This window comes from Aotus nancymaae, unplaced genomic scaffold (assembly GCF_030222135.1).
Source record: "Aotus nancymaae isolate 86718 unplaced genomic scaffold, 86718_ANA_hifiasm-v0.15.2.pri h1tg000010l, whole genome shotgun sequence".
In the NCBI taxonomy this organism is placed as follows: domain Eukaryota; kingdom Metazoa; phylum Chordata; class Mammalia; order Primates; family Aotidae; genus Aotus; species Aotus nancymaae.
Genome location: NW_026988421.1, coordinates 19,992,256 through 20,014,448, shown reverse-complemented (window position 1 = coordinate 20,014,448; position 22,193 = coordinate 19,992,256). Strand labels below are relative to the sequence as shown.

Below are 22,193 nucleotides of genomic sequence, written 5' to 3'. Positions count from 1 at the left end.
GCTGGCTCCTAGTAAGCTCAAGGGGGTGTGTCTGTAAGAAATCAGAACTAGAGTGGTTTATTTCAACGAACCTCAGCCAAGAATGTCCTAGAACTGCAGCTTGCCCGCTAGAAAGCCCAGGAGTAGTTATCGATTTGGTGGCCAAAGTTTAAGTCATGGGAGAATATCCCCCAGAAACTTCTAACATAGGGGTTGACAAAGTTTTCTACAAAGGACCAGATAGTAAATACTTTAGCCTGTGTGGGCCAAGAGGTGAAATTGAGGATTTTATGTAGGCACTTCTATAATCACTTAAAATGTAGTTATTGAAACATGCAAAATTCATTCTTAGCTCACAAGCTATACAAAAACAGGCAGCAGGTCAGACTTGGCCTGCAGACTATAGTTTTCTGACCCCTGTCTTAAAGGCTGGTTAGAGGCCCTAATTCTCAAACAAAACACGTGCTTTCAATTGTTCAGTTTCACAGACATGGGCACTACTGTGAGGGTCCTTATTTGAGGGAAGAGAATAGAAGGAAGGAGGAAAGGGGGTGCTAGTCTGGACTATGATTCCAGGACAGAGGGCAAAAGAAAGGTGTGAGAGGACTCTGATTGGGTGATAACGCCCTTTCTGCCTATAAGTGTCCTGAATGACTTTTTCACAGCCAAGATGACTCTGTTGGAGAAATGTCACCATGATGGTTAACAACAAGGTCTTGTCCGGCCCAAGTCAGTTCAAGTTTGGCTGCTTCTACTCTGCAAAAAAAAAAAAAAAATACCCAGTTTGCCAGGGATTTCTGCCCTCTGAAGACATCAGGCCAGGCTTCAAGATATTTCTCTGCCTTTATTTGTCTGTGTGACTGTAATTAAGCAAATTACTCAACCTCTCTGAACCTCAGTTTTCTAATCTATAAAATGAAGATGATAACAGCAGCTGCCTCCGAGGGGTTCTGGGAGGATAAAGGAAACAAATGCTGTATGTGAAACCCATCTGAACAGCTGAAACCTGCATTCAGTATCATTCTTTTTTTCTTCTCCCTGTCACTGCTCACTGTTGATTTGGTTTGCTCTGTTATTCCTTTTGATAAGGCTGGAAAAGAGGAACAGGAGGGCGTGGAAGAAAGCCCTCAATCAATGGGCAGGCAGGAGAAAGAAACAGAGTTCTCTGATCCAGAAAACACAAGGACAAAGAAGGTAAAGTTTGTTTCAGATTCTGCACTTCTGCCGTTAGGGACTGAGTCATAGGAGTCTCCCTTTTGCCCGATGATGTCCTGCTGGATGGAATATGGCTGAGACCCCACCATTGGTTCCATGAATGAACCAGTCCTCCTAGCACTACTTCGGAGAAGTGGCTGTGCCTGGAATCTTCGGACAGTTTTTATTGAAGCAATCTTTACCCACATGTTTGGGCTCTGCTCACTCTCCAGCAACTTGGCTGTGTTCCTACGAGGAAACATGTGCCCAAAAAAAGACTCAGGCTTCAGAGCCAGGCTCCCAAAATAGATGAGTCCCTTGGCGGGGATGGGGCATGATGCTGCTTTGGGCACTCAGGCTGAGGCCCTGACTTCAGCAGCCCCAGACCCTAGGATTAACAACACATCCAGTGTGCCTATACAGATTGTTTTACTTAATTAAAATTTAAAAATCCAGTTACAGTTCTCCTGGGCTGGGGCTGTCCCAACAAAAAGAAGTGTCCTTGGAACGGGGCCAGCTTCATGCCTTTCCAGTCAGGAGAGGCAGGACAGATGCGTATCACTGGCAGGGAAGCTGATTTCCTAAACCTGTCTGTGGAGTCCAGAGCCCATGGGCTGCTGCAGATGCCAAGGGGAAAATTCTAAGAGGGGCTGAGTAGGAGCCCTGGCTATGGAAGTGTATGTACCCCTGCTGGGAGAGGGTGCTTGGGGGAATTTTGTGAGGGGCTTTGCTGCAGTTACATGTAGTGATGCCCACATGTAAGAAAGATGCTCCCGGCCGGGCGCAGTGGCTCACGCCTGTAATCCCAGCACTTTGAGAGGCCGAGGTGGGCACATCACGAGGTCAGGAGATCGAAACCATCCTGGCCAACATGGTGAACCCCGTCTCTACTAAAAATACAAAAATTAGCTGGGCATGGTGGTACACGCCTGTAGTCCCAGCTACTTGGGAGGCTGAGGCAGGAGAATTGCTGAAACCCGGGAGGTGGAGGTTGCGGGGAGGCGGAGGTTGCAGTGAGCCAAGGTCGCGCCACTGCACTCCAGCCTGGCACCTGGCGATGGAGCGAGACTCTGTCTCAAAAAAAAAAAAAAAAAGAAAAGAAAAGAAAGATGCTCCCAGTAAGTATTTAGAGTTTATAACTTAATTATTCATGCATTCAAAAACTGTATATTGAGCACTTATTGTCACTTTAAATATGGTGGATTAAGCACTAAGGGTCTATTCCAAATTTTGAGCATCACCCTAAGGATGAGTTGGTGCTGTGGGACTTGAGTGGTTCAGTCATTAGCCAGTAATTGTCCCAGGTAGAGGTAAGAATGCTCAGGTTCTTCCTGATTTGAGTGGTCCTTATGGTCAAGGCTTGTGTCTTCTGGTTGAATGTTCTCAACCACCCTCTGACCTCCATTCTGCATTTTTGTACAGGAACAAGACTGGGAGAGTGAAAGTGAGGCAGAGGGGGAGAGCTGGTATCCCACTAACATGGAGGAGCTGGTGACAGTGGACGAGGTGGGGGAAGAAGAAGATTTTATCATGGAACCAGACATCCCAGAGCTGGAAGAAATTGTGCCCATTGAGCAGAAAGACAAAATCAGCCCAGAAACATGTCCATGTGTGACAACCACCTTAGACCTAGAGGTGACCAAGGATTTCCCCAAGGAGGGAGTCAAGGCTGTAGGGAATGGGGCTGCAGAAATCAGCCTCAAGTCACCCAGAGAACTGCCCTCTGCTTCCGCAAGCTGTCCCAGTGACATGGACGTGGAAATGCCTGGCCTAAATCTGGATGCTGAGCGGAAGCCAGCTGAAAGTGAGACAGGCCTCTCCCTGGAGGATTCAGATTGCTACGAGAAGGAGGCAAAGGGAGTAGAGAGCTCAGATGTTCATCCAGATCCCACAGTCCAGCAAATGTCTTCCCCTAAGCCAGCAGATGAGAGGGCCCGGCAGTCAAGCCCGTTTGTCGATGATTGCAAGACCAGGGGGACCCCCGAAGATGGGGCTTGTGAAGACAGCCCCCTGGAGGAGAAAGCCAACTCCCCCACTGAAACTGACCTCCAAAGCCAAGCTTGCCAAGGAGTGTTGACCCCGGGTAACTACCTCCCCTTTCCTCACGGGTGGTCGGGTTGATTGGACTTCTACTCACTTGATGAAGTCTGGGCATGTGCAGGCTGGAATGAACATAAGTAAGGTTTCAACTAGCATTCAAATGGGTGCAGAAAGTGATTGAGCAACAGAGGCGAGCCTCTAAAAGCCTGGCTAAACTGTGAGAGATCTTAGGCAAGTGGTGTAAAGGAAGTCAGATAGGAGGCTGCATGTTTTCTGAGAAGCAAACTCAGGGCAGAATTCTCTGCATTTACAGGAGCCCAGATGTACTTGGACAACTAAAATTAGCTTGAGTTATCAGCAAAAGGAGATCAGGAGGAGCCTCTCGTGCCTGCACAGCAGAGGACCACCCAGGCTGTTATTTCTGTGATGGGGGAAGGAGTGTAGGAGGCAAGAAAGGAGTGGAAGGAGAAGGAACAGGGATCCCTAACCGGTACAGCGGTTCCCCTTCTTACGACCTCACACCCATTTTTTGCTAGGATCTGGCGGTGATACAGGACTTGTTTCAGAATCTTCTCTGACTCTGTTGAAGGTGATGTTTTGTGCCTATGCCCGGCACTGTGACATCATGAAAGAGAGAGTTTAAAATAGGCTAAGCCCTGTCTTCTCTGCCAAGTGGAACCTAAGATCCATCAAGGGGCATGGGGGAGGGAGGGAGAGTAGCCTTTAAGATTCTCACTGTGAAAATAATTAGAGATTCGCTTTACAGAAAGCCTGCAGCACACCAGAGGTTGAAGTGAGGGTCGGGGGCAGAAGATACAGAGGAAAGTCTTAAAAATGAACATTTCAACCCAGAGCCCTGTGGGTGGCATGAGCTGTTAGGTAACTGGGAGGCTTGGGGTTTTTTCCATGTCAGGCTGACCTGAGCTGTTTTTTACCTGCATGGATCTGAGTCTCCATGGAAACCCTGCCATGAAATGCCTTCTTGTTGCTAGAGAAACCTGAGGCCCAGGCTCTGTCTAGAGAAGGCAAGAAAAAAGGAGCAGTGAAATCTTCACCTGACTCCGACTGAACCTCTTTTATTTTGCAGTATAGACTCAACATGTGGAAGTGTTAGAGGCTCATTAGCTGAGCCAGGGTTTGGGGTTCATATTTAATAACAGCTTGACAAGCCTGGGGAGAGAATGGCATTGCCTGTTTTGCTCGCCTCGGTGGATGTCAGCACAATTTTTGCCCGTCAGTAATTCCTCTGCCTGCAGAGATGGAATGATACTGAGATGGGAGGCATGGGGGGTGGATCTTCCCAACTGAAGGCAGCAGTAGCCCATCCCCCCGGGCCAAATGTAAAGATTTGCCAAGTTTTATTGTGTGTGGCATTCTTTTGGCAGTGGAGAAAGCTCTTAATGACAGTGCTTTGGTTCTAATTAGCAGCCACTGCCCCAGCCTTATGTGATTAAGCAGTCCAAGGGATAATCCCCAATCATACTATGCAGGGATAGAATTTCAGGGATTCTTTGAGACATGTTGTATTTCATTTTTTATTTTTGCCTTGGCTCATGTTTTGCAGAAAACTCCAGGTACATGGAAGTGAAATCTCTGGAGGTGAGGTCACCAGAGTACACTGAAGTGGAACTGAAACAGCCCCTTTCTTTGCCCTCCTGGGAACCAGAGGATGTGTTCAGTGAACTTAGCATTCCTCTAGGTAAGCAAAACACACAGCCCTTCCTGAAATTCGGATCTAGGAAATAACAGTTCCATAGCAACCTCTAAGAGCTTGAGAGGGTTTTTTGTCATTTTGTTGTCATTGTTTTTTGTTCTTTTGAGACAAGGTCTCACTCTGTCACCCAGGCTGTAGTGCAGTGGCGTGATGTCAGCTCACTGCAGCCTCAAATTCCTATGCTCAAGTGATCCTCCCATCTCAGCCTCCTGAGTAGCTGAGACCACAGGTGCACACCACCATGGCCCGGCTGATTTAAAAAATTTTTTTTTTGTGGAGATGGGGTTTTCATATGTGGCCCAGGCTGGTCTTCAACTCCTGGGCTTAAGCAATCCTCTTGCCTCAGCCTCCCAAAGTGCTGGGATTACAGGCATGAGCCACTGCACCTGGCCTATTGTTATTTCAAATGTATGATGCAATAACCCAGATTTGCAAGGGGTGGCTGTGAAGTTGCTTGCAATTTCAGTCTTCCATAGTAGACCAGATACTCCATGAAAATAGGCTTGGAGTAGCACTGCCCGGGGACCCAGAGCTAAGAGGGCCTGTTTTTCCTGTTGGGGAATGCTTTATTCTTGATGACACCAAGCTTTAAGCCTAGCCTTTATTCAGGCAGGAAAGCAGATGCCCAGCAGCCTCCATAAAATCAACAGAAACACGCCTCCTCTGCTGCTGTTCATTGCTCCAGCCCTTCCCAGAACAATGTTACATTTTTTCCTCTTTAAAGGACCAACTTTTCTGTGGCAATGATGCTGAATACACTGTGTTTGGGGCAGACTCCCCTAGTTCGTAGAAGGAGTATTGAACAGAGACCTGGGTTTCTGTCCTTTCTACTTGTGGGTGGCTGTGCACCCTCAGATCAGTCATACCCCTTCTTGAGCCTTAGTTTCCTCACCTGTAATTTGGACAGTGATTTCTTCGATGGTGGAAGTATTGGGAATGAAGAGGGGAGGGAGTTTACTAACGGAATCACCTAGGAATGAATCTCTTTTCAAAGAGGAGAGTTAAGCAGAGTTTCAGGGTAGGAAGTGAAGGTACTTTAAGAAAAGTCCCTGGAAGATTCTGACACGACCATTAACCCAGCAACTCCAGCCTACATCATCTTCAAGTCTTTGCATTAGCTCTGAAAGGTCAGAAAGTAATTAGATAAAGTAGTAGCAGCTGCTCAGAAAGACAGCTGGAGAAAGTGTCACCTGGGAGAGTGTCACACAGAAGCATGAGAAGCAGGGGTCATCTGATGACTGATGGCCACGTGTCTGATCATTCAGGGAGGGCTGGTTGGTGTGGAGGCTCATCCTTTCCATCCAAGTTGCTCTTTTTCTCCCTTCTCCTTTAAAAAAATCTCTTACTATTTCTTTCCTCCAGGTGTACCATTTTCATAGAGTCAGATCTGGAGAGCAAACTTTCTTTTTTTTTTTTTTTAAAAGGGATAAATTTGCTGCACAGCATCCCCTAAGACAAAAATGTAAGAAAGAAGGAAAAAGAAATACTAACCTTAGAATAAACTGAGATGACCCTGGGTATTTTAGCTCTAGAAAAGAGTTGCAAAGGCCACCCTGCAAGAGAAGAGAGGGCTCCTTCATGCACTCAGTCAGTCAGCAAATACCTACTGGATAACGTGGTACTGTGCTAGACACTCTGGGTTAACCAAGAAATATAATGCAAGTCTCTTGTCACCCAAGAACTTGGAACCTAATTGACACTAGCAAAAATTAAGACTAAATTCCGCTACCTTGTGATTTGTGTCTTTTTATTACTGTTTTTCATTATAGAAAGTGTGAAAGATTATTGTAACAAATTCAAAAAATAAGAACCATATCAAGTCAATATTAAAGGTTTGATCTCTTCCCTCCAGTCTCTCTCCACCCTCCAGAGGTAGCCTCCACTGTCATGCCCGAAGTTTTTCTCTCACAAAAATAGGATCACACTACACACATAATGTTCTGCAAGTGGCTTTTTTCACTTTGTAGCAGGTCCTAGAGATCTCTTCATGTCAGTACATGGAGAACACGTTCTTTTTAACCTCTGCAAATATTGCATTGTAAAAGCTATGCTTTAAATGACTGATCCTTTCCTCTGCTGGTGAATACTTCGGCTGTCTGCTCTTTTTTCCATGATAATAGCTAAGCTTTTATTGTTAACATCTGTGCAGGCACCATTTTTAGTGATCTGTAACCCTCTCAAAACACCTATGAGGTAGGTAGGTGCTGTTTTTATCCTTATTTTACAGATAAAAAACCTGAGATGCAGTCACACAGCTAATGACTGGCAAAGACCAGAGTCAGGTTCAGACCCCTGTCGTCTGACTCTAGAGCCATGTTCTTAGCTTCTGTTCTCTGCTGCCTTTCAGATGTGCTTGTTCAGTGGTATGTGTGTGCCAGTGTTCCTGTAGGATAGCGTCCTAGCCAGGAGGTTATAGGGTCATATGTATTTACATTTTAAATGTTCATAATTGCTGCTAAATTGCACTCCAGAAAGATGATCTCAGTTTTCACAACTTGGAAATTGCACTCCAAAAAGATTAGTTTTCACGACAGTTTTCGCAACCTTGAGTGAGAGTTCCCAATATCCACCTCCTATTGGATTTTATCAGCTTTTAGTCTTTCCCAACCAGTTAGGAGGAAAATAGTATCTTGCCTTTTTAAAATTGGCTCCATTGAGGTATAATTGATATATAGTAAGGGCACATATTTCAAGTGCACAGTTTGATCAGTTTTGACCTATAAATATACCTGTGAGGCCATCACCACTATCAAGACTGGCAACAATGTTCATCATCCCAAATTTCCTGTCCCCTATGTAGCCCCTCCCTCCTCACACTGCAATCCCAAGGTAAAGGATCTCCTTTCTGTCACTAAATATTAGTTTGCATTTTCCGGAATTTTATATAAAGGGAATCATATTGTATGTTCTGGTTTGGCTTGGCTTCTTTCACTCAACATCATTGAGATTCATCTCTACTGTTGGGTGTATCAGTAGTTCATTTCTTTTTATTGTTGAGGAGTATTGCATTGCATCTATGGATATATCACATTCTGTTTGTTCATTCATCTGTTGACAGATATTTGGGTTGTTTTCAGTTCGGGGCTTTTAGAGATCATACTTGTTTTTAGTCTCAGCTTTGAGACTCATTATCTCATTGGTCCCCTGGGGAGGAGTATGGTATGAGGTTCTGCATTTGACAGATGAGGAAACTGAAGTCCACAGACTTACCCAAGATGACACAGCAAATGCAGGTTAGAACTCAGGATTTCTCAGCCTGGGCAACATAGGGAGACCCTGTCTCTGCAAAAAATAAAATAAAATAAAAACTAGCTATGAGCCCTGGTACACATCTGCAGTCCCAGCTACTCCATCCCAGCTTTACTAGGATGACAGAGTATCATTACCCTTGCCATGAGCTATTATTAGAAGCCAAAAAAGCTCGTAGTTGGATACGAAAAAAAAAAAAAAGCCAAATGCAACATAGTGAGACCCTCGTCTCTACAAAAATAAAATAAAATAAAAACTAGCCAGGAGTGGTGGTACATATCTGCAGTCCCAGCTCCTCAGGAGATTGAGGTGGGAGGATTTCTTGAGCCAGGAAGGAGATCCAGATCTTGAGCCTGAGAGGAGAGGCAGTGGGCCATGATTGTGCCACTGCACTCCAGCCTGGGCTGGAGTGAGACCCTGTCTCAAAAAAAGGAAAAAAGAAAGTAAAAAAAGAAACAGGTATAAAAGAAAAAGAAAAGGTAAAAAAGAAAAAAGAACTCAGGAGTTCTGATCTCAAATCACTCTGTTCTCCGGGTTCTTCCAGTTCAGGCCTCAGCACAGTGTAGGAAAGGCAATTTTTGTGCAGAAATTACGAGCACAGACTGTGGAATCTGATTCTCTGAGTTTAAATCCCCTGTCTACTACTTGCTGGCTGGATGACAAAGAGCAACTCATTTAACCTCTGTGCTTGGATTTCTTCATCTGTGAATCAGCCGCAGTAATAGAAACCTACTATGCAGAGTTATTTTGAGGATGAAGGGAACAAATACTGGTAAGGTCTTAGTGGCTTCCAGTAGGAGATACTTAATAAGGGTCGTCTATTGTTATTATTCACTCATGAAATATTTATTAAGACCTATTATGGCTCCTCTCACTGGGGCTTCATAACCCTTTACCCTCCAGGACTGGTTGCTTCTGGCATGGAGACTTCTAGGGAGCTGAGAGACAATTTTTAGGCTTTGTCCCTGTGGAAAGCATAGAGTTGAAATAAGGGATGTCAAGGACTGGGCTCCCAGTTAGGAGGAAAGGGAGGCCAGTTCGGTTGCTCAGGGGCCAGGGGTGGGCATGGCTGGGGAAGTACACTGCTCTCGAGATCCGGGCCAGCTCTGCCTGACCCTGGCCAGCGCCAGCCTGCCAAGGCCTGCTCTTAGTAGAACCAAACAGCGTTCCCTGCAAAGCGCAAGCTCCCCTCTCTACCCATCCCAGCTTTACTAGGATGACAGAGTTATAATTACCCGTGCCATGAGTTATTATTAGAAGCCAAGTGCAGCATTACTGATCCTACTAGAGGCTGGGAAATGGAGGACTGAGCGGCTCCAGAACACATCAGGGCAGGGGCAGTGTGTGGCTACCTCCTCATGTTCCCCTCACACTCCAGAAGTGTCCTGAGCTGTGCTGTGGGATTTGTGGTGCCTGCAGCAACCCCCAGTTATTCTGGAACAAGTTTCCAGCTGTTGGGGTTTCTCCCCACCCAGGCTTGTCTTCCCCTAGTGCTGCCTCGTGGCTGCCTGGTACTGCCCAAACCCGTGGGGCAGGGGCCAGGGAAGAAAGCTGCCACCAAACGGTGGAGCCGGGATCCCCAGGCGGCCCCGGGGAGAGGTTGGGGTTCAGGTGAGAAGGCCAACACTTAGGCAGTTATTAAAGCTTCTGTGATGAAATACTTAACATGTGTCTTCAAACCAGTATTTTTTAAGCACCAGGCAAAGTAATAGGTGCTTCTCCTAAACCTCATGTGTGGCATTATTGTCCCTATTTCACAGTTGAGGAAGCTAATCCCAGAGACGGTAAACAGTGTGCCTGCCGTCACAAAGCAGAAGGAAAAGAGCTGGGTTTGACTCTGCATGACACTGTGGCTTCCAAGGTTGTTTTTCTTTTTCTTTCTTTCTTTTTTTTTTTGACAGTGGAAGTCTTTGTCCAAGTGAAATCTCTCCCAGAACCTGCAGAGGATAGCTGTAGCTACCCTGCTGGGAGCTTGGGCTACCAGCTTAATCCCTGCTTCAGGCTCTGTGGTAGCTCCTAGGGCAGCTGTACCCCTTCTGGGGGTCCCCAGACAGGGACTCAGAGGACTCAACAGGAGGCGTAATGAAAACCTCAGGGCTTCTTTCCTGGTACCATCTGGCTGGCTCATCCTTTAAGGGCTGGGATGAGACTGAGAGTGTGGCTCTGATCAAAGCCCTCCTTCTTTCCCAGCTGCCCCTCTCCTGGATTGCGGGGGGTCTCGGCTCTCTGCAGAGCAGAAGCAAAGGGAAAACTATTTTGTAGCAATGGAGGAAGGAGCAGACCTTGCTGAGTGCACCCTGAAATGCATCCCTGCCAGCACCAACAGCCAGGAGTCAGGACCTGTTTGTGAGGTGGAGGGGAGAGCCAGCCCCCCACAGGCCAAGCTGGGGCCACTTCTCCATCCTTGGCAGAGAGGAAGGGAAGAACACTCAACCTCCCGCCAGGCACCTGGGCCTGAGTGAGGCCCCCTCACTTCTTGGACCACTGTTGAGGGCATGGCATGCAGCCTGCGACGTGGCAGTTAGAGAAAGCCAGGCTGAGGAGGACGCCTCAGGCCCCAGATGCAGTGCCACTGTCAGTCCCAGCAGGCCTCCTGGGCTCCCTCCTTCCCTCCCTTTCCCTCCCTCAGCGCTGCCCTTCACACTGATAAGTGGCTATTTTGAAATGGAAAAAGAGTTCTAATGACAAGTCTAGGCTGCTTCCCTGTGACAGGGTGTCCTAGGCACTTAGCTCAGTGTCCTGGGAGGCAGGAGGAGGAAAGCGAAGCAACCCAAGCAGCTGGGCTTGCAGGTGGCCATGCTGTACCTTGGAGCGGGCGCTGTCAGGAGTAGGGACCTCCCCTGTCCCCATCCCTGCAAGAAGTTACTGTTCCCCTGCCTGTGCCATTCCCAGGCCCCTTCCTCCCTTCTACCCAGGGTGGCCAGACCTCGGTCCATCGCCCAGCCCCAGCAGAGGAGAGGGTTGTCCCCCAGCCTGCAAGTGGGATTGGGTGTTCCAAGCATCACCCCTCTTTCTTAGTTCCCTGATGGGTCCTGCTTGTCACGGCCCTGCCCTTTGGCTGGAGCTGCAGTCAGGTGCCTGGTAAACAAGGCATGTATTCCTGCCTCCATTCTCAGGTGAGGAAACTGAGCCCCAGGAACAGTTCGGCTGACTGTCCCCAACTCACATGGTTTCTTAGTGTCTGGCCCGGACCCTCTCAGAGCTGGGCTTTTTCCACTCTACTGACTGACCATGTCTTCAGGAGGAGAACTGTGACCTGCAAAACACTTCGGTGGAGGCTGGAGCAGCCACCATCCCTTCAAGGATGAATCACCTGGCTGTGACGTTGCCACTCCTCTGTGGCGGTGGCGCCATTGTTTCCTTTGCTTGGAATCAAAAGGCCTCCCAGAATTCTGGGACTTATATTCAATAAATGGCAAATGAAATGCTAATCGATGATTCAGATGTAAAGAGTGGAGGAAGTGGGAAAATGTCAATGATAGACAATTGCATGAAGACGAGAGGACAGAATTGTAATTAGGGTGTAACTAAAACGGCCCCCACAAAGAGGCCCACGTATAGGTTAATCATGTGGAGGAGAACATTTGGACTGGAGTGACTCTGGGTGATTTTTTCCCTTCCTTTTATTTACTTTTTTTTTTCTGTAAAGAACATAATTCTAAAATAAACCAACAAAAATGAGACAATTCTTCTAGAGTCCTGGTCACAGCATCTGCAAGAGAGGTAGGGTGTGGAGAAATGAAATCCAACAAGTGAAATAACAGAAATGTCAGAAATCACCTTCATTGTTCTCTTCTTGGAAGGAGGCTGACAGTAGGAGAACCTGGACCTAGATCCCCCCAAGATAGCTGCAGGCCGTGGAGCGGCTGAGCGCTTACCACACTGCCGAGTCCATCCCTTACGTTCATGACCACCTGTGAGTGAAGTGGGTGTGAGTTTCTTTGTGACTGTTTTGCAGATGAGGAAACTGAGGCTTGGAGAAGCTCGGTAACCAGCCAAGGTCAACAGCAAGTGAAGGGTGGAGCTCGTGGCTCCCATTTCCACCTGATGGCTGCCAGGACACAGGCGCCTGCCTCCCACGCCTTCTTAACCCTGCCTGTCTCTCCCCCATCCTTCCCCAGGGGTGGAGTTCGTGGTTCCCAGGACTGGGTTTTATTGTAAGCTGTGTGGGCTGTTCTACACGAGTGAGGAGACAGCGAAGATGAGCCACTGCCGCAGCACTGTCCACTACAGGAACTTACAGGTAACTGTCCACCCTTCTTGCCCAGCACTCCAGGGGCTCCCCAGGCTCCATAACTGAGCCAGGTGTCTGGGGTCCTTGGCCTTGCTTACCTCTGAGTCTAGCTCCCACCTGCAAGCCGACTCCAGGCCACAGGTTACTTGCCATTCCCCAAGCACACCAAGCTGTTTTCTGCTTCTGTGAGTTTCTGTCCTTCCACTACGCAGAGACCTCCTTATCTTCCCATAGAGTTGATTGCATCAAGCTGCCGTCTACATGGTGGCTGCCTCCTCTGTGCTCCTAGCGCATGTCTAAACATCCTGTTTGGGTTTGGCTCTGGCAATAGCCACCTCTCCCTCTATACTGTGAGTAACTCAAGTTAGGCCAGTGTTCACCTGGCCCGTGATTGGGGCTGACACCTTCCCACAAGACTCAGATGTTCCAGTTGCAGATATTTCTCTGTTTCTGTTCCCCTATGCAGCTATCCCTTCTTGCTAGAATAAAACCACTGCTTTGTTCTTTTTAGCTGTTCATCTGTACAGCAAATACTTACCACAGGCATGCCAGGTACCAGACACTATTCTAGGTACCAGAACAAAATCCCTGTTCTCATGGATTTTTCATTCTAATGTAGGTGACAAGCAATAAATAAAATAAATGGTATAGTATGTTCAAAAGCAACATATAAAAAAATACTCTATACACCATATTTCACCCAGTCTAAGGTGCCATCATTTGTAAGACACCACTATTTTTTGGTACCAACTAGAAAAAAAAATGTTGCAAATGAAGGGATGAGACTTCATCAACTTTGAAATGCATTTTTATTTTAGAGATATTAATGTGTGAAAAAAATGTGCCTTAAGATCAATGAACTATGGTCATATGTTCTATAATATATAATATATTAGAATGTAGTTTTCATGATTAGCTTCTGGCATGGGTTAGCTTAAAAGAAGACCTGATATATCAGATGGCCAGGGGTGAGTATCTCAAGACACCTCCTGTTTTTACTACAAGGAATCAGACTAGTTATCTGAACCCCAAGGCTTTGAATCAAGAAGTCCTCACAGTGGCTGTGCCCAAGTCCCAGGCCAGGTGTTACTATTATCATTAAATTGTTTAAAAGTGACTGATCTAGCCGTTCTTAACCAGGGACATGGACCAGACTCATCTGGACAGTATTTCTAATGTACAGGTACTAAGTTGGATATTTAGTAGAATTTGGGGGTGTAAGGCAGGTTGCAGGAACGTGTAGTTTGAGAAAGTTCACCAAAAGATTCAAATGTGCACCCTTAGTTTAAAAAAAAACAAAAACTCAGATATGGACCAACTTTCTTGTTTAGTAATTGAGAAAACTGAGGCCCAGAGAAGCTATGTGATGCGTCCAAGGCCACGCAGAGAGTGAGTTACTGGGCAGAGGATCAGATCGCCTGATTCTGAATCACTCTCCTCTTTTCACTCTACTCTACTCGTCTTGGAAACTGAGACCCATAATGTCAAGGCCTGGGTCACCATCTGCAGGGGACTATCATAGACTGTGCCGAAACTCAGGTCATTTAAGCCTCTTGATTTCCCACCGGAGAGCAGCTGCTCTGTGACTGAGGGAGCCACAGGGCCTGTGGCCCAAGGCTAGGCCTCTCCTGGGACAAGGCAAGAAAGGCCTGACTTAGCCAGAGCAGGAGGGTCGGTCAGACTGGGTCCCACAGAGCCAGCTGAGGGAAGTCATCTAGCTTGAAGACACAATCATCCGTTTTCCCAACAAGATGAAACCTACAGAATGGCAGGCCTGGAAGGGGTCTTGGAAATCATCTGGTCCTGATTTTCCCAAACCTTAGTCCTTGTACCAGCTGGCATCTTTTTGAAATGCAGCTTCCTGGATCTCACCCTACACTTGTTTACTCAGTTTCCCTAGGGCTGGGCTGAGAGTCTGCATTGTAAACCATCCTCATATCAGGCTCTGATACGTCGGTGTGAGAACCCTTTCTCTCATCCAGCATTTGCGGTGGGATTGTGCAGCCCTTCAAGAGACCACACAGCTCAAGGTCATTTTGGAAGTTAGGAAGAGTTCAGACTTGGCAGGGCCTCTAATTCTAATTCATGTATGTTTTCCAGGGCAGTGGATTGCACTGTGTTCTGAGCCTCTGGGCCACACCCCCAGGCAGACTCCCCTCCCCAAAGCTCGCCAGAGCTTTCCTGTGGTTCTCAGGTGCATTGGGGTAGACATTGGCTAAGCTCCTCGTGCCAGCCGACTGCAGTGCAGCTTTACCTGGTGCACCTGCTGGGGAGCTGGGTGTTTCCACCACAGGCTTCCCAGATAGGATTTCTGTCACACATCAAGCTAGGTGATTTCCCTCAGCTGGCTCTGTGGGACCCAGTCTGACCCTCCAAGTCAGGCCTTTCTTGCCTTGCCCCACACAGCCTCATCCACCTCACCCCAAGCAGCAGGTGATGGCTGACACTTAAATCAGACAACTTTTACACTTAACACCACTGAGAGGCCTTGAGCTGGGGACCAGGGATTGCTCCTAAAGCAGGGAGCAGGTTGAAGGAGGCTCCATTCAGTCTGAGCAACCTGTGCTGTGCCCCGTTGCTGGTCACGGCTCTGCAAGAACCCATCCAGAGTGATTCAACAGGTGGCATCAGCACTTGATGGGAAAACCAGATACCTGCTTGGCTCCCGGCCCTGGAGTGGCATGTGTACACTCATTCACTTGCCTTCCTCAGCACACGGTTTACCGTCCCTGAGCCAAGGCAGGGGAGAACCCCGGCCTTCTATCAGCAGCTTCGCCTGCTGCCATCCACGGTTTGCTCCTCTTCCAGTCAGGCCACACCCATTTCTGGAAGCCAACTGCAGTCTCTTCTATGGAGAGAGAGGCAGACCTGGTCATCTCACATAGCCGCTCTCATCTGACCCTCCAAACCATCCCAGAAGTGGGGAGAGTGAGGATGACACTGTTCCTGCCATTTAACAGATTAGAAGTCTGAGGCTGGGAGAAGAGGTGTGACTTTCCCCAACTCATATGGCTGGCGTTGCTAATAAGAAAAGCCAACATTACTGAGTGTTTATTCTGTGTCAGATGCTGTGCTGAATGCCTTGTGTCGCCTCTCTTCAACTCTGCAGCAACCTTATGCAGTACTGTTTTTCTCCTCCCTTCACAGATGTCAGATACTTGATAACTTGCTTGCTGAGGGCTAGGATTTGAACCCAGGTCATCTGACTGCAGAGTGCACACACTTCTGACTCCTAATGCACCCTCTGACTCCTAATGCAGTGCTCTTTGCCTTTTCCTCGCTGCCCTGATAGTCAGAGGACCTGAGTTGGGCCTCAAACCTGTCCTTGTTCTGTCTCAGTGTGTTGACCGAGAGCAGCCTGACCTGGCTCATCGTGTTAGGCTGAGGCCAGTCATAGCAGTGAGAATTCTGGGGTCATGCAGAGGCAACCCTCAACGTTAGAACAGACAGGCCCATTTTTAAATCTGTCAAAAGACCTCCCCAGCTCCCCACCCACTAGCCTGCCCTGACAGGAAACAGGTCGTTAAGAGTCTTAAATGTCAGGCCTTCCTTCTGTCTTGCACAATCGCCATAGGCCAGCGCTCATTTACCCTGCCTTCCCGCTTCCTTCCCTCTGCCTCTTATGCATAGATAGCTGCCTAGAGCTTGGGCTGTTTCTGGAAAACAGAGTTGTTTCGGGGTTAAATGAGCTTATGTAAGTCAAGCAGTTAGAGCAGCACTTGACACCAGATAAGGGCTTTGCAAGTGTTTGCTATTATATCTGTACTTTCTACTTGTTCTACAGGAGACGTGTATCACTTGTAAACTAACCTAATGAGGTACTTAGCATAGGTTCCATCGCCCCAGGGGGGATCGTGAACCAGGAAGAGGGTGGCCCTCACAGCTGAGCACAGATGCCAGGAGAGGGATGTTTGAGGCATGTCCCCTCCTCTCCTCTTCTTGGTCCCTACTAATGTGTCCCTTCCTCCACTTCCCGTCTTCTTTCCACAGAAATATTTGTCACAGCTGGCTGAGGAGGGCCTCAAGGAGACAGAGGGGGCAGGTAGCCCGAGGCCAGAGGACAGTGGAATCGTGCCACGCTTTGAAAGCAAAAAGCTCTGATGCTTCTGCCTCTGCTGCTGCTGCTGCTGGAAGGTGTGAGAGGAGAGCTTGCCAAGTGGGGCCTTCCTGATTCCGGTGACAGGACTAAAGCCTGAGAGGAAGGAAAACCAAGCGGGGCACGTTGCCTGGGTTTGTTCCCAGAGACTCCGTGAAATGCCCCTGAAATGTCTCCAGAAGCCAAGTCACCCAGGCGTGTCCAGCCCGCTGAGGGTCACCAGCTCTCTCCCTGTTCACTCTTGTTTCTCTAAAACAATCATTCAATTTGTTTTTCTTTCTTCTCCTCTTGTTCCCTCCCCCTACTCTCCTTATGTGCCAAGGATCATTTTCTTTTCACAAAATCCAACTTCTCAGGGATTTTCACAGTGTTAAAATTCTTGATGGGATATAACAGGTCAGGCCTGGCTGAGTCATGCAAGGAAAAGGTTTAATGGAAACTCCTGGGTCAGGCGAACCCCTGCAGTGAGTCTGCGGCAGTGTCTCTGCCTGGTGTCCCTTGTATCCTGTGCGTTGGGGAGCCGAGTCGGGTCTTCCCAGTGAGGGGACATTACGGACAATCTGTTGGCAGAAGCCAGGAGTGGCTTCATTAACCTCTTCCTCCAGCTGGGGCCCCCTTTTGAAAAGCCCCCTGTTTTTAATAATTCTTTCATCCTCTCAGTTGTTCCAGAAGTCTGCCAGACTTATGCCTTAAAGTAAAATTAAATGAATTTTAGGGAAGATGAAAAAAGCCCTTCATTTTGGAAGCTCTGATAAGTTTCTTCCAAACTTACTTCCCTCCTCTTGATTTCAGAAGATGTCAGGGTTTGTTCTATTCTGGACAATGAATTTGGTACAGATTCACTGTAATTAAAAATAAAAATGGAAGCGTCTTCTTCCTCCAGCTAAAACAGCAGCTGGCGTGGGCTTAGGTTGAACGCTGGCCTCTCCACAATGCATGGCATTGGCTTGAGACACAGTTACAAGGAAATATCATCTGTCCTTGACTCAGCCTTGGTGCCTGCACTCTGGGGTACATCCACCTCACAGTGGGATGGTTTTTAAATAGCCCCTCAGTCGGGGGAGAAGCTAAGGAAAGAGAAGGCTACAGAGCCCAAGAGTGGCATTGAGGTTTGCTGGGCATCTGTAGGTGCGCCCTTTCCAGCTGGGCAGATGGCTGAGGGCTCCTTGGGCTGGACCGAACGTGCAGACTTTGATACCAAAGTGTTAACAAAGAGTCCTGATTCCCACTGCTCTTTCTGGTACTGGAGTGTTGGTGCCTGTAGGATGTGGGGTCTCTAGCCTGATATTCCAATGAAAGGGTGTGGGATAGAGGTGCTGGGGCACATGAGGCTCTGCCACAGCCAGAGAGAGGCCCTCGGGCAGTTAGGAAGGGAGCCCGGAGCTGTTTTCATGAGCTGAGACACTCTCCTGAAAGCACCTCAATGGCTTAGCCCAGGAAAAATAAAATAAGGAAGACAGGTCACTCTCCCCCAGGCAGTTCCTGCTGTTTCTGTTCCTGACCTTGGGCAGGCAGACTGAGAAGGGATTGTGTAGGGTTTGGGTTTTTTTTTTTTCCATTTCCCTTTTTATGGCATGTGAGAGTGTACTGCACATTCTGTCCTCTGTAGTCATGGAAGAAGGGCAGAGAGATTAGTTCAAGGCTGACATTTTATATCAGGCAACCGAGGCACACAAAGGGAACAAATGCAGAACATAAAACGATCAGAGTAAACCTGAAAGCATGCAGTCATCGGCCAGGGACAGACTCCTGGGAGCCAGTGAGAGCAAACAGTGAAGGCAAGCTCCAGGGGAGCGCAGACCAGTGAGAACAGGTGTGATGCGGAGAGGTCGGAATAAGCGAGAAACCTGCACTCGTCGTCATCATCAGGCTGTTGTTAGAGGAGGCCGTTGGTTTGGACTGAGCCCCCTTGCACTAGGCCCACCAGACCAAAACAAAAGGGAGTCACTCATGTTAAAGTTGTCCCTTCCAAGAAATCAGGGGAGAGAGAGATAGAGAGAGAGAGAGAGAATAGCCAAATCCACAAACAGGCCAGTTTTAACCAGCATGATGAAGACGTGTCCTTGGTTTTAACTTTGAGACGTCCAGTCTGGTGTTTGTTCTTTGTGTCTGCTTTCCTCAGCCCTTTTCTGTCTATAAAGCCAACCTCCTCCACTCAGCTCATGGGAACACTCTTTCTATTTTATAGAGTGACGTGTTGCCCAGTTCTAGAATCAAAAATAAAAGCCAACTAAGATCTTTAAATTTGTTGTAATTTTATCTTTTGACAAGACCATATGGGGGCTGCTGAAAAGTTGATACCTCAAACCAAGTCTGAAGACCATGGCTCAGCTCAGACTGTTCCCCTGGCCAACTCCACAAATTTGAACCTGGCATTCTACACACCAGCTATGCCTCCTCCATTTCTCAGAAAACCTTTGCTCCTGTGTGTCTTTCTTCCCACTGGAGGGAATTCTGGGGGCAGTTGTTTGTCCTTTTTGCTGAACTTTGCTAGAAAAAGCCCACATCTTCCATCAGAGGCTAGAACTATGTTATCAGAGGGACTGGACGCTTTATCCCCTAGCAAAGTGGGAGCACACTTCACCAGCTCATTCCCCGCGCCACCCCTGCCTTCCCCAACCCCCCATCCCCAGCAGCGTTTTCATGGAAATCCAGATGGTCGTGTAATGTTATGGCTCCCTTGTTGATAGACTGCTCTTCATGCTGGAAAGCTAGGGACAGCCCTTGGGAGGGAGAGAGACGAGGCACTATCTGCATTCAATCAGAACCTTCAGTTTAAAATCATCGAAGAGTCTATACTTGTGTGTACATATGTATTTATTTTTATTTATTTTTATACAATTCCATTGGCATGGTCTTTCACCAACCCTATGATTTGCACTTTTTATTCCTACGTGTGCCACACACAATGCAGTATTACAGTCAACCAGGAAAATATTGATTTATTTTTTAAAGATTTTCTTCAGTGTTCTGTCAACCATTTCAAAGTATCTCCCGGAAAACAATGCTGAAGAGCAATTGCCACCTTGAGCAACAGATTCATATTTACCCCGGGGTTAATATAACAAAAGGCCTGTGTAATTTTCTTTTCATTGCTAACACCCAAAATATCATCTATCTAGACAGTATTCCCAAATAATTTGGAAAATTCAATGGTGTGAGCAGCAGCCGTTAGTATATCAGGGTTTCCCATTCTTGGACAGTCCAAGGTTGTGACCTGTTAGGTAATTAGATTATACTTGAACTGGACCAGAGTTTGTTTTTTGAATTTATGAGAAAAACAAAAACACTAAGTTAAGTTTGAACTTGTAAAGTATTGAAATTTGTTGAGTGTCCTATAAATTGTCACTACTTTTCCTGATCTGTATAACTGACTGCAAAGTGTTTGTTTTTACAAAAGAGATAAAAAAGATTTTTAATAAAGAGAATTTGAAAGCTGTGAGTGAGTGACTGCGTGTCATACAGAGCCTCCTGACATTTGACTGGGGAAGGCTCACCAAGCAGAAAGGTTGAGATTTGGTCCCTTTGAATGGCGAATATTTTCAAGGATTGAACAGAGAGGACAAGACAGGTTTTCTTACGGCTCCTGTTAGGCTACCAGAGAGAATCAGAGATTCTCAGGGGTGATCCTTGGGGGATGAGTCTGACTAAGTGGGGGCTGCTGTCCTTTTGGAGGCTCAGACATGAACACGTTTTGGCCTCTTATAAACCCCTAGCTTTGCTACCCAGCGCTCCCTGATCTTGTGGTGACTGAACCCAGTTGTCCTGCACCAGGGTTAGACCGTCTCTGGCAGTTCCAACCCCTGTGAAGATCTGGTGGTCAGTGCTGCAGTGGAAACAGCAGATCTAGGCAGAGGCCCGGCCTGCCCCTGTTACCCTGTGACTTCCTAGGGACCATTTCCTTGGGTGTAAAGGGGGTGACAATATTAACCACCTCCCTTGGGTGTAAAAGTGGATAACAACATTAATCGCCCCCCAGGGTTGTTTCAGGGTTAAGATCATAGCTGGTGAAAGCACTTGGTGTGCTGCGAGGCACTGAATCTTGCTTTTGCAATCTGTGTTCTGGACAGCAGCCCTCCAAATTTCAGGGATTCTTAAGTGCTTTCTCAACCATTTCTCTTAGCAAAACAATGCCAGTCCTCTGGGCCCAGTTGGCCAGTCCTTTGAATGGCCTGGAACCTTCTCTGGGCCCTTCCCTTTTGTTGGCAGTGCTCCTGAATCAACTGGGAGGGGCTGGGCATCGTGGTCCCAGAGAGCAAAGTGAGGGGCCGCCTACAACTCCTGGGAGCAGTTTGCGGGTCTGAGGAAAGTTCCTGCTGAGCCTGTTGCTGTCCGCACCCCACCCCCACCTCCTGTGGCTATCATTGGACCAAGCTCAGGCCTCCAGTTTCCAACCAGGAGGGGTAGGGAAACCTCCTTTTCTGCAACTGCTATCTATGCCCCAGATGGCCAAAGCAGTGAATTAGGCCTAGACTGGTTCTGCTGCCCTAAGTTCAGGATCCAGGACGCCTGGGGGTGCCCCTGGTGCCTAGTCCTAGCATGTTGCTCTATGATGTGGCACAACGCTAGAGAGGGCGTCCACATTGTATCCTACGGGATGACACCCCCTGGAGTTGTGCAATGGAGACACCCAGCCAGGGACACCCCCCTCCTTCGAGTTGCAGTTGCTCCCCCAGGCCTGGGTGTTCCCACTTGCTCTCTGATGTCTCTGTGGGTCCTAGAGCCTGGTTCTGAGCCAACCTACCGGGCTGGATCTCTGACGCTCAGACCTCCTCCCTGTACCACACCAGCCCCTAGGGACCAACTCTAGCCTGCACCTGCCTGACTCTGCCACAGCCTAGACGCTGGGTTCGCTCCTCATAATGCCCTACTAGGTCAGGGCACTAACCTTGTTTGCTTTTTTGTTTGTTTGAGACAGGGTCTCACTCTGTCACCCAGGCCAGAGGGCAGTGGCACGTGATCTCAGCTCACTATAGCCTCTATCTCCTGGACCCAAGCCATCCTCCTGCCTCAGCCTCCCAAGTAGCTGGGAGTATAGGCATGTGCCACCACATCTGGCTAATTTTTTTGTATTTTTTGCTGTTGTTGTTGAGATGGGGTTTCACCATGTTGCCTAGGCTATTTTCAAATTCCTGGGCTCAAGCAATCCGCCTACCTCAGCCTCCCAAAATGTTGGAATTACAGGTATGAGCCACCAAACCTGGCAACAGCAACTGTGAACTGCCCTCTTAGTCCTCTGGGCTCAATCCTGTCGACTCTCCATTCTCTTTTCTCACCATGACAGCCCTATAAAAGTGCCTATCCTGAGTGAAATTCCAAGCATGTTAGAGCAGGATGGCCCCAGAGACCCCCAAGTCTCTGCTCTTCTTTTTGTAAGTGAGAAAACAGGCCCAGAGAAGAGAAGTGATTTGTTTGAGGCAACACAGCTTATTGCTCTAGGGCCAAGACTAGAATTCAGATCCCCTGAGTAGTCTTGCTGGGGCTACTTGGGGAATTTGTGATATTTCAATTACATTATCTTGTGAATTTTCCAGGTCTAGTCCTAGCCGGACTTTGGCACTCAGCAAGGGACTCGAGAAATCATGGATTCTCATGCTTTGGGTGCGTCAGACGCATCTGGTGAGCTTGCTAGAAATGCAGATTCCTGGCCCCTTTTATGGAGATTCTGACTCACTAGGTCATGGAGA

The 22,193-nt window shown here is 47.9% G+C and overlaps 1 protein-coding gene across 2 annotated transcripts in view; it reads left to right on the top strand.

The window, feature by feature from the left end:
• The window catches only part of RBM20 (RNA binding motif protein 20), a 72,960-nt gene extending 53,015 nt beyond the window's left edge, over positions 1–19,945 (top strand). For both annotated transcript variants that reach the window (XM_012450197.2, XM_012450196.2), the window contains 5 exons: positions 1,069–1,173; positions 2,596–3,256; positions 4,778–4,912; positions 12,298–12,419; positions 16,401–19,945. In XM_012450197.2, coding sequence (XP_012305620.2) covers positions 1,069–1,173; positions 2,596–3,256; positions 4,778–4,912; positions 12,298–12,419; positions 16,401–16,511 — 1,134 coding nt within the window. In that variant the 3' untranslated portion in view covers positions 16,512–19,945. The remainder of the gene's footprint in view (positions 1–1,068; positions 1,174–2,595; positions 3,257–4,777; positions 4,913–12,297; positions 12,420–16,400) is intronic.
• The last annotated feature ends 2,248 nt before the right edge of the window (positions 19,946–22,193 follow it).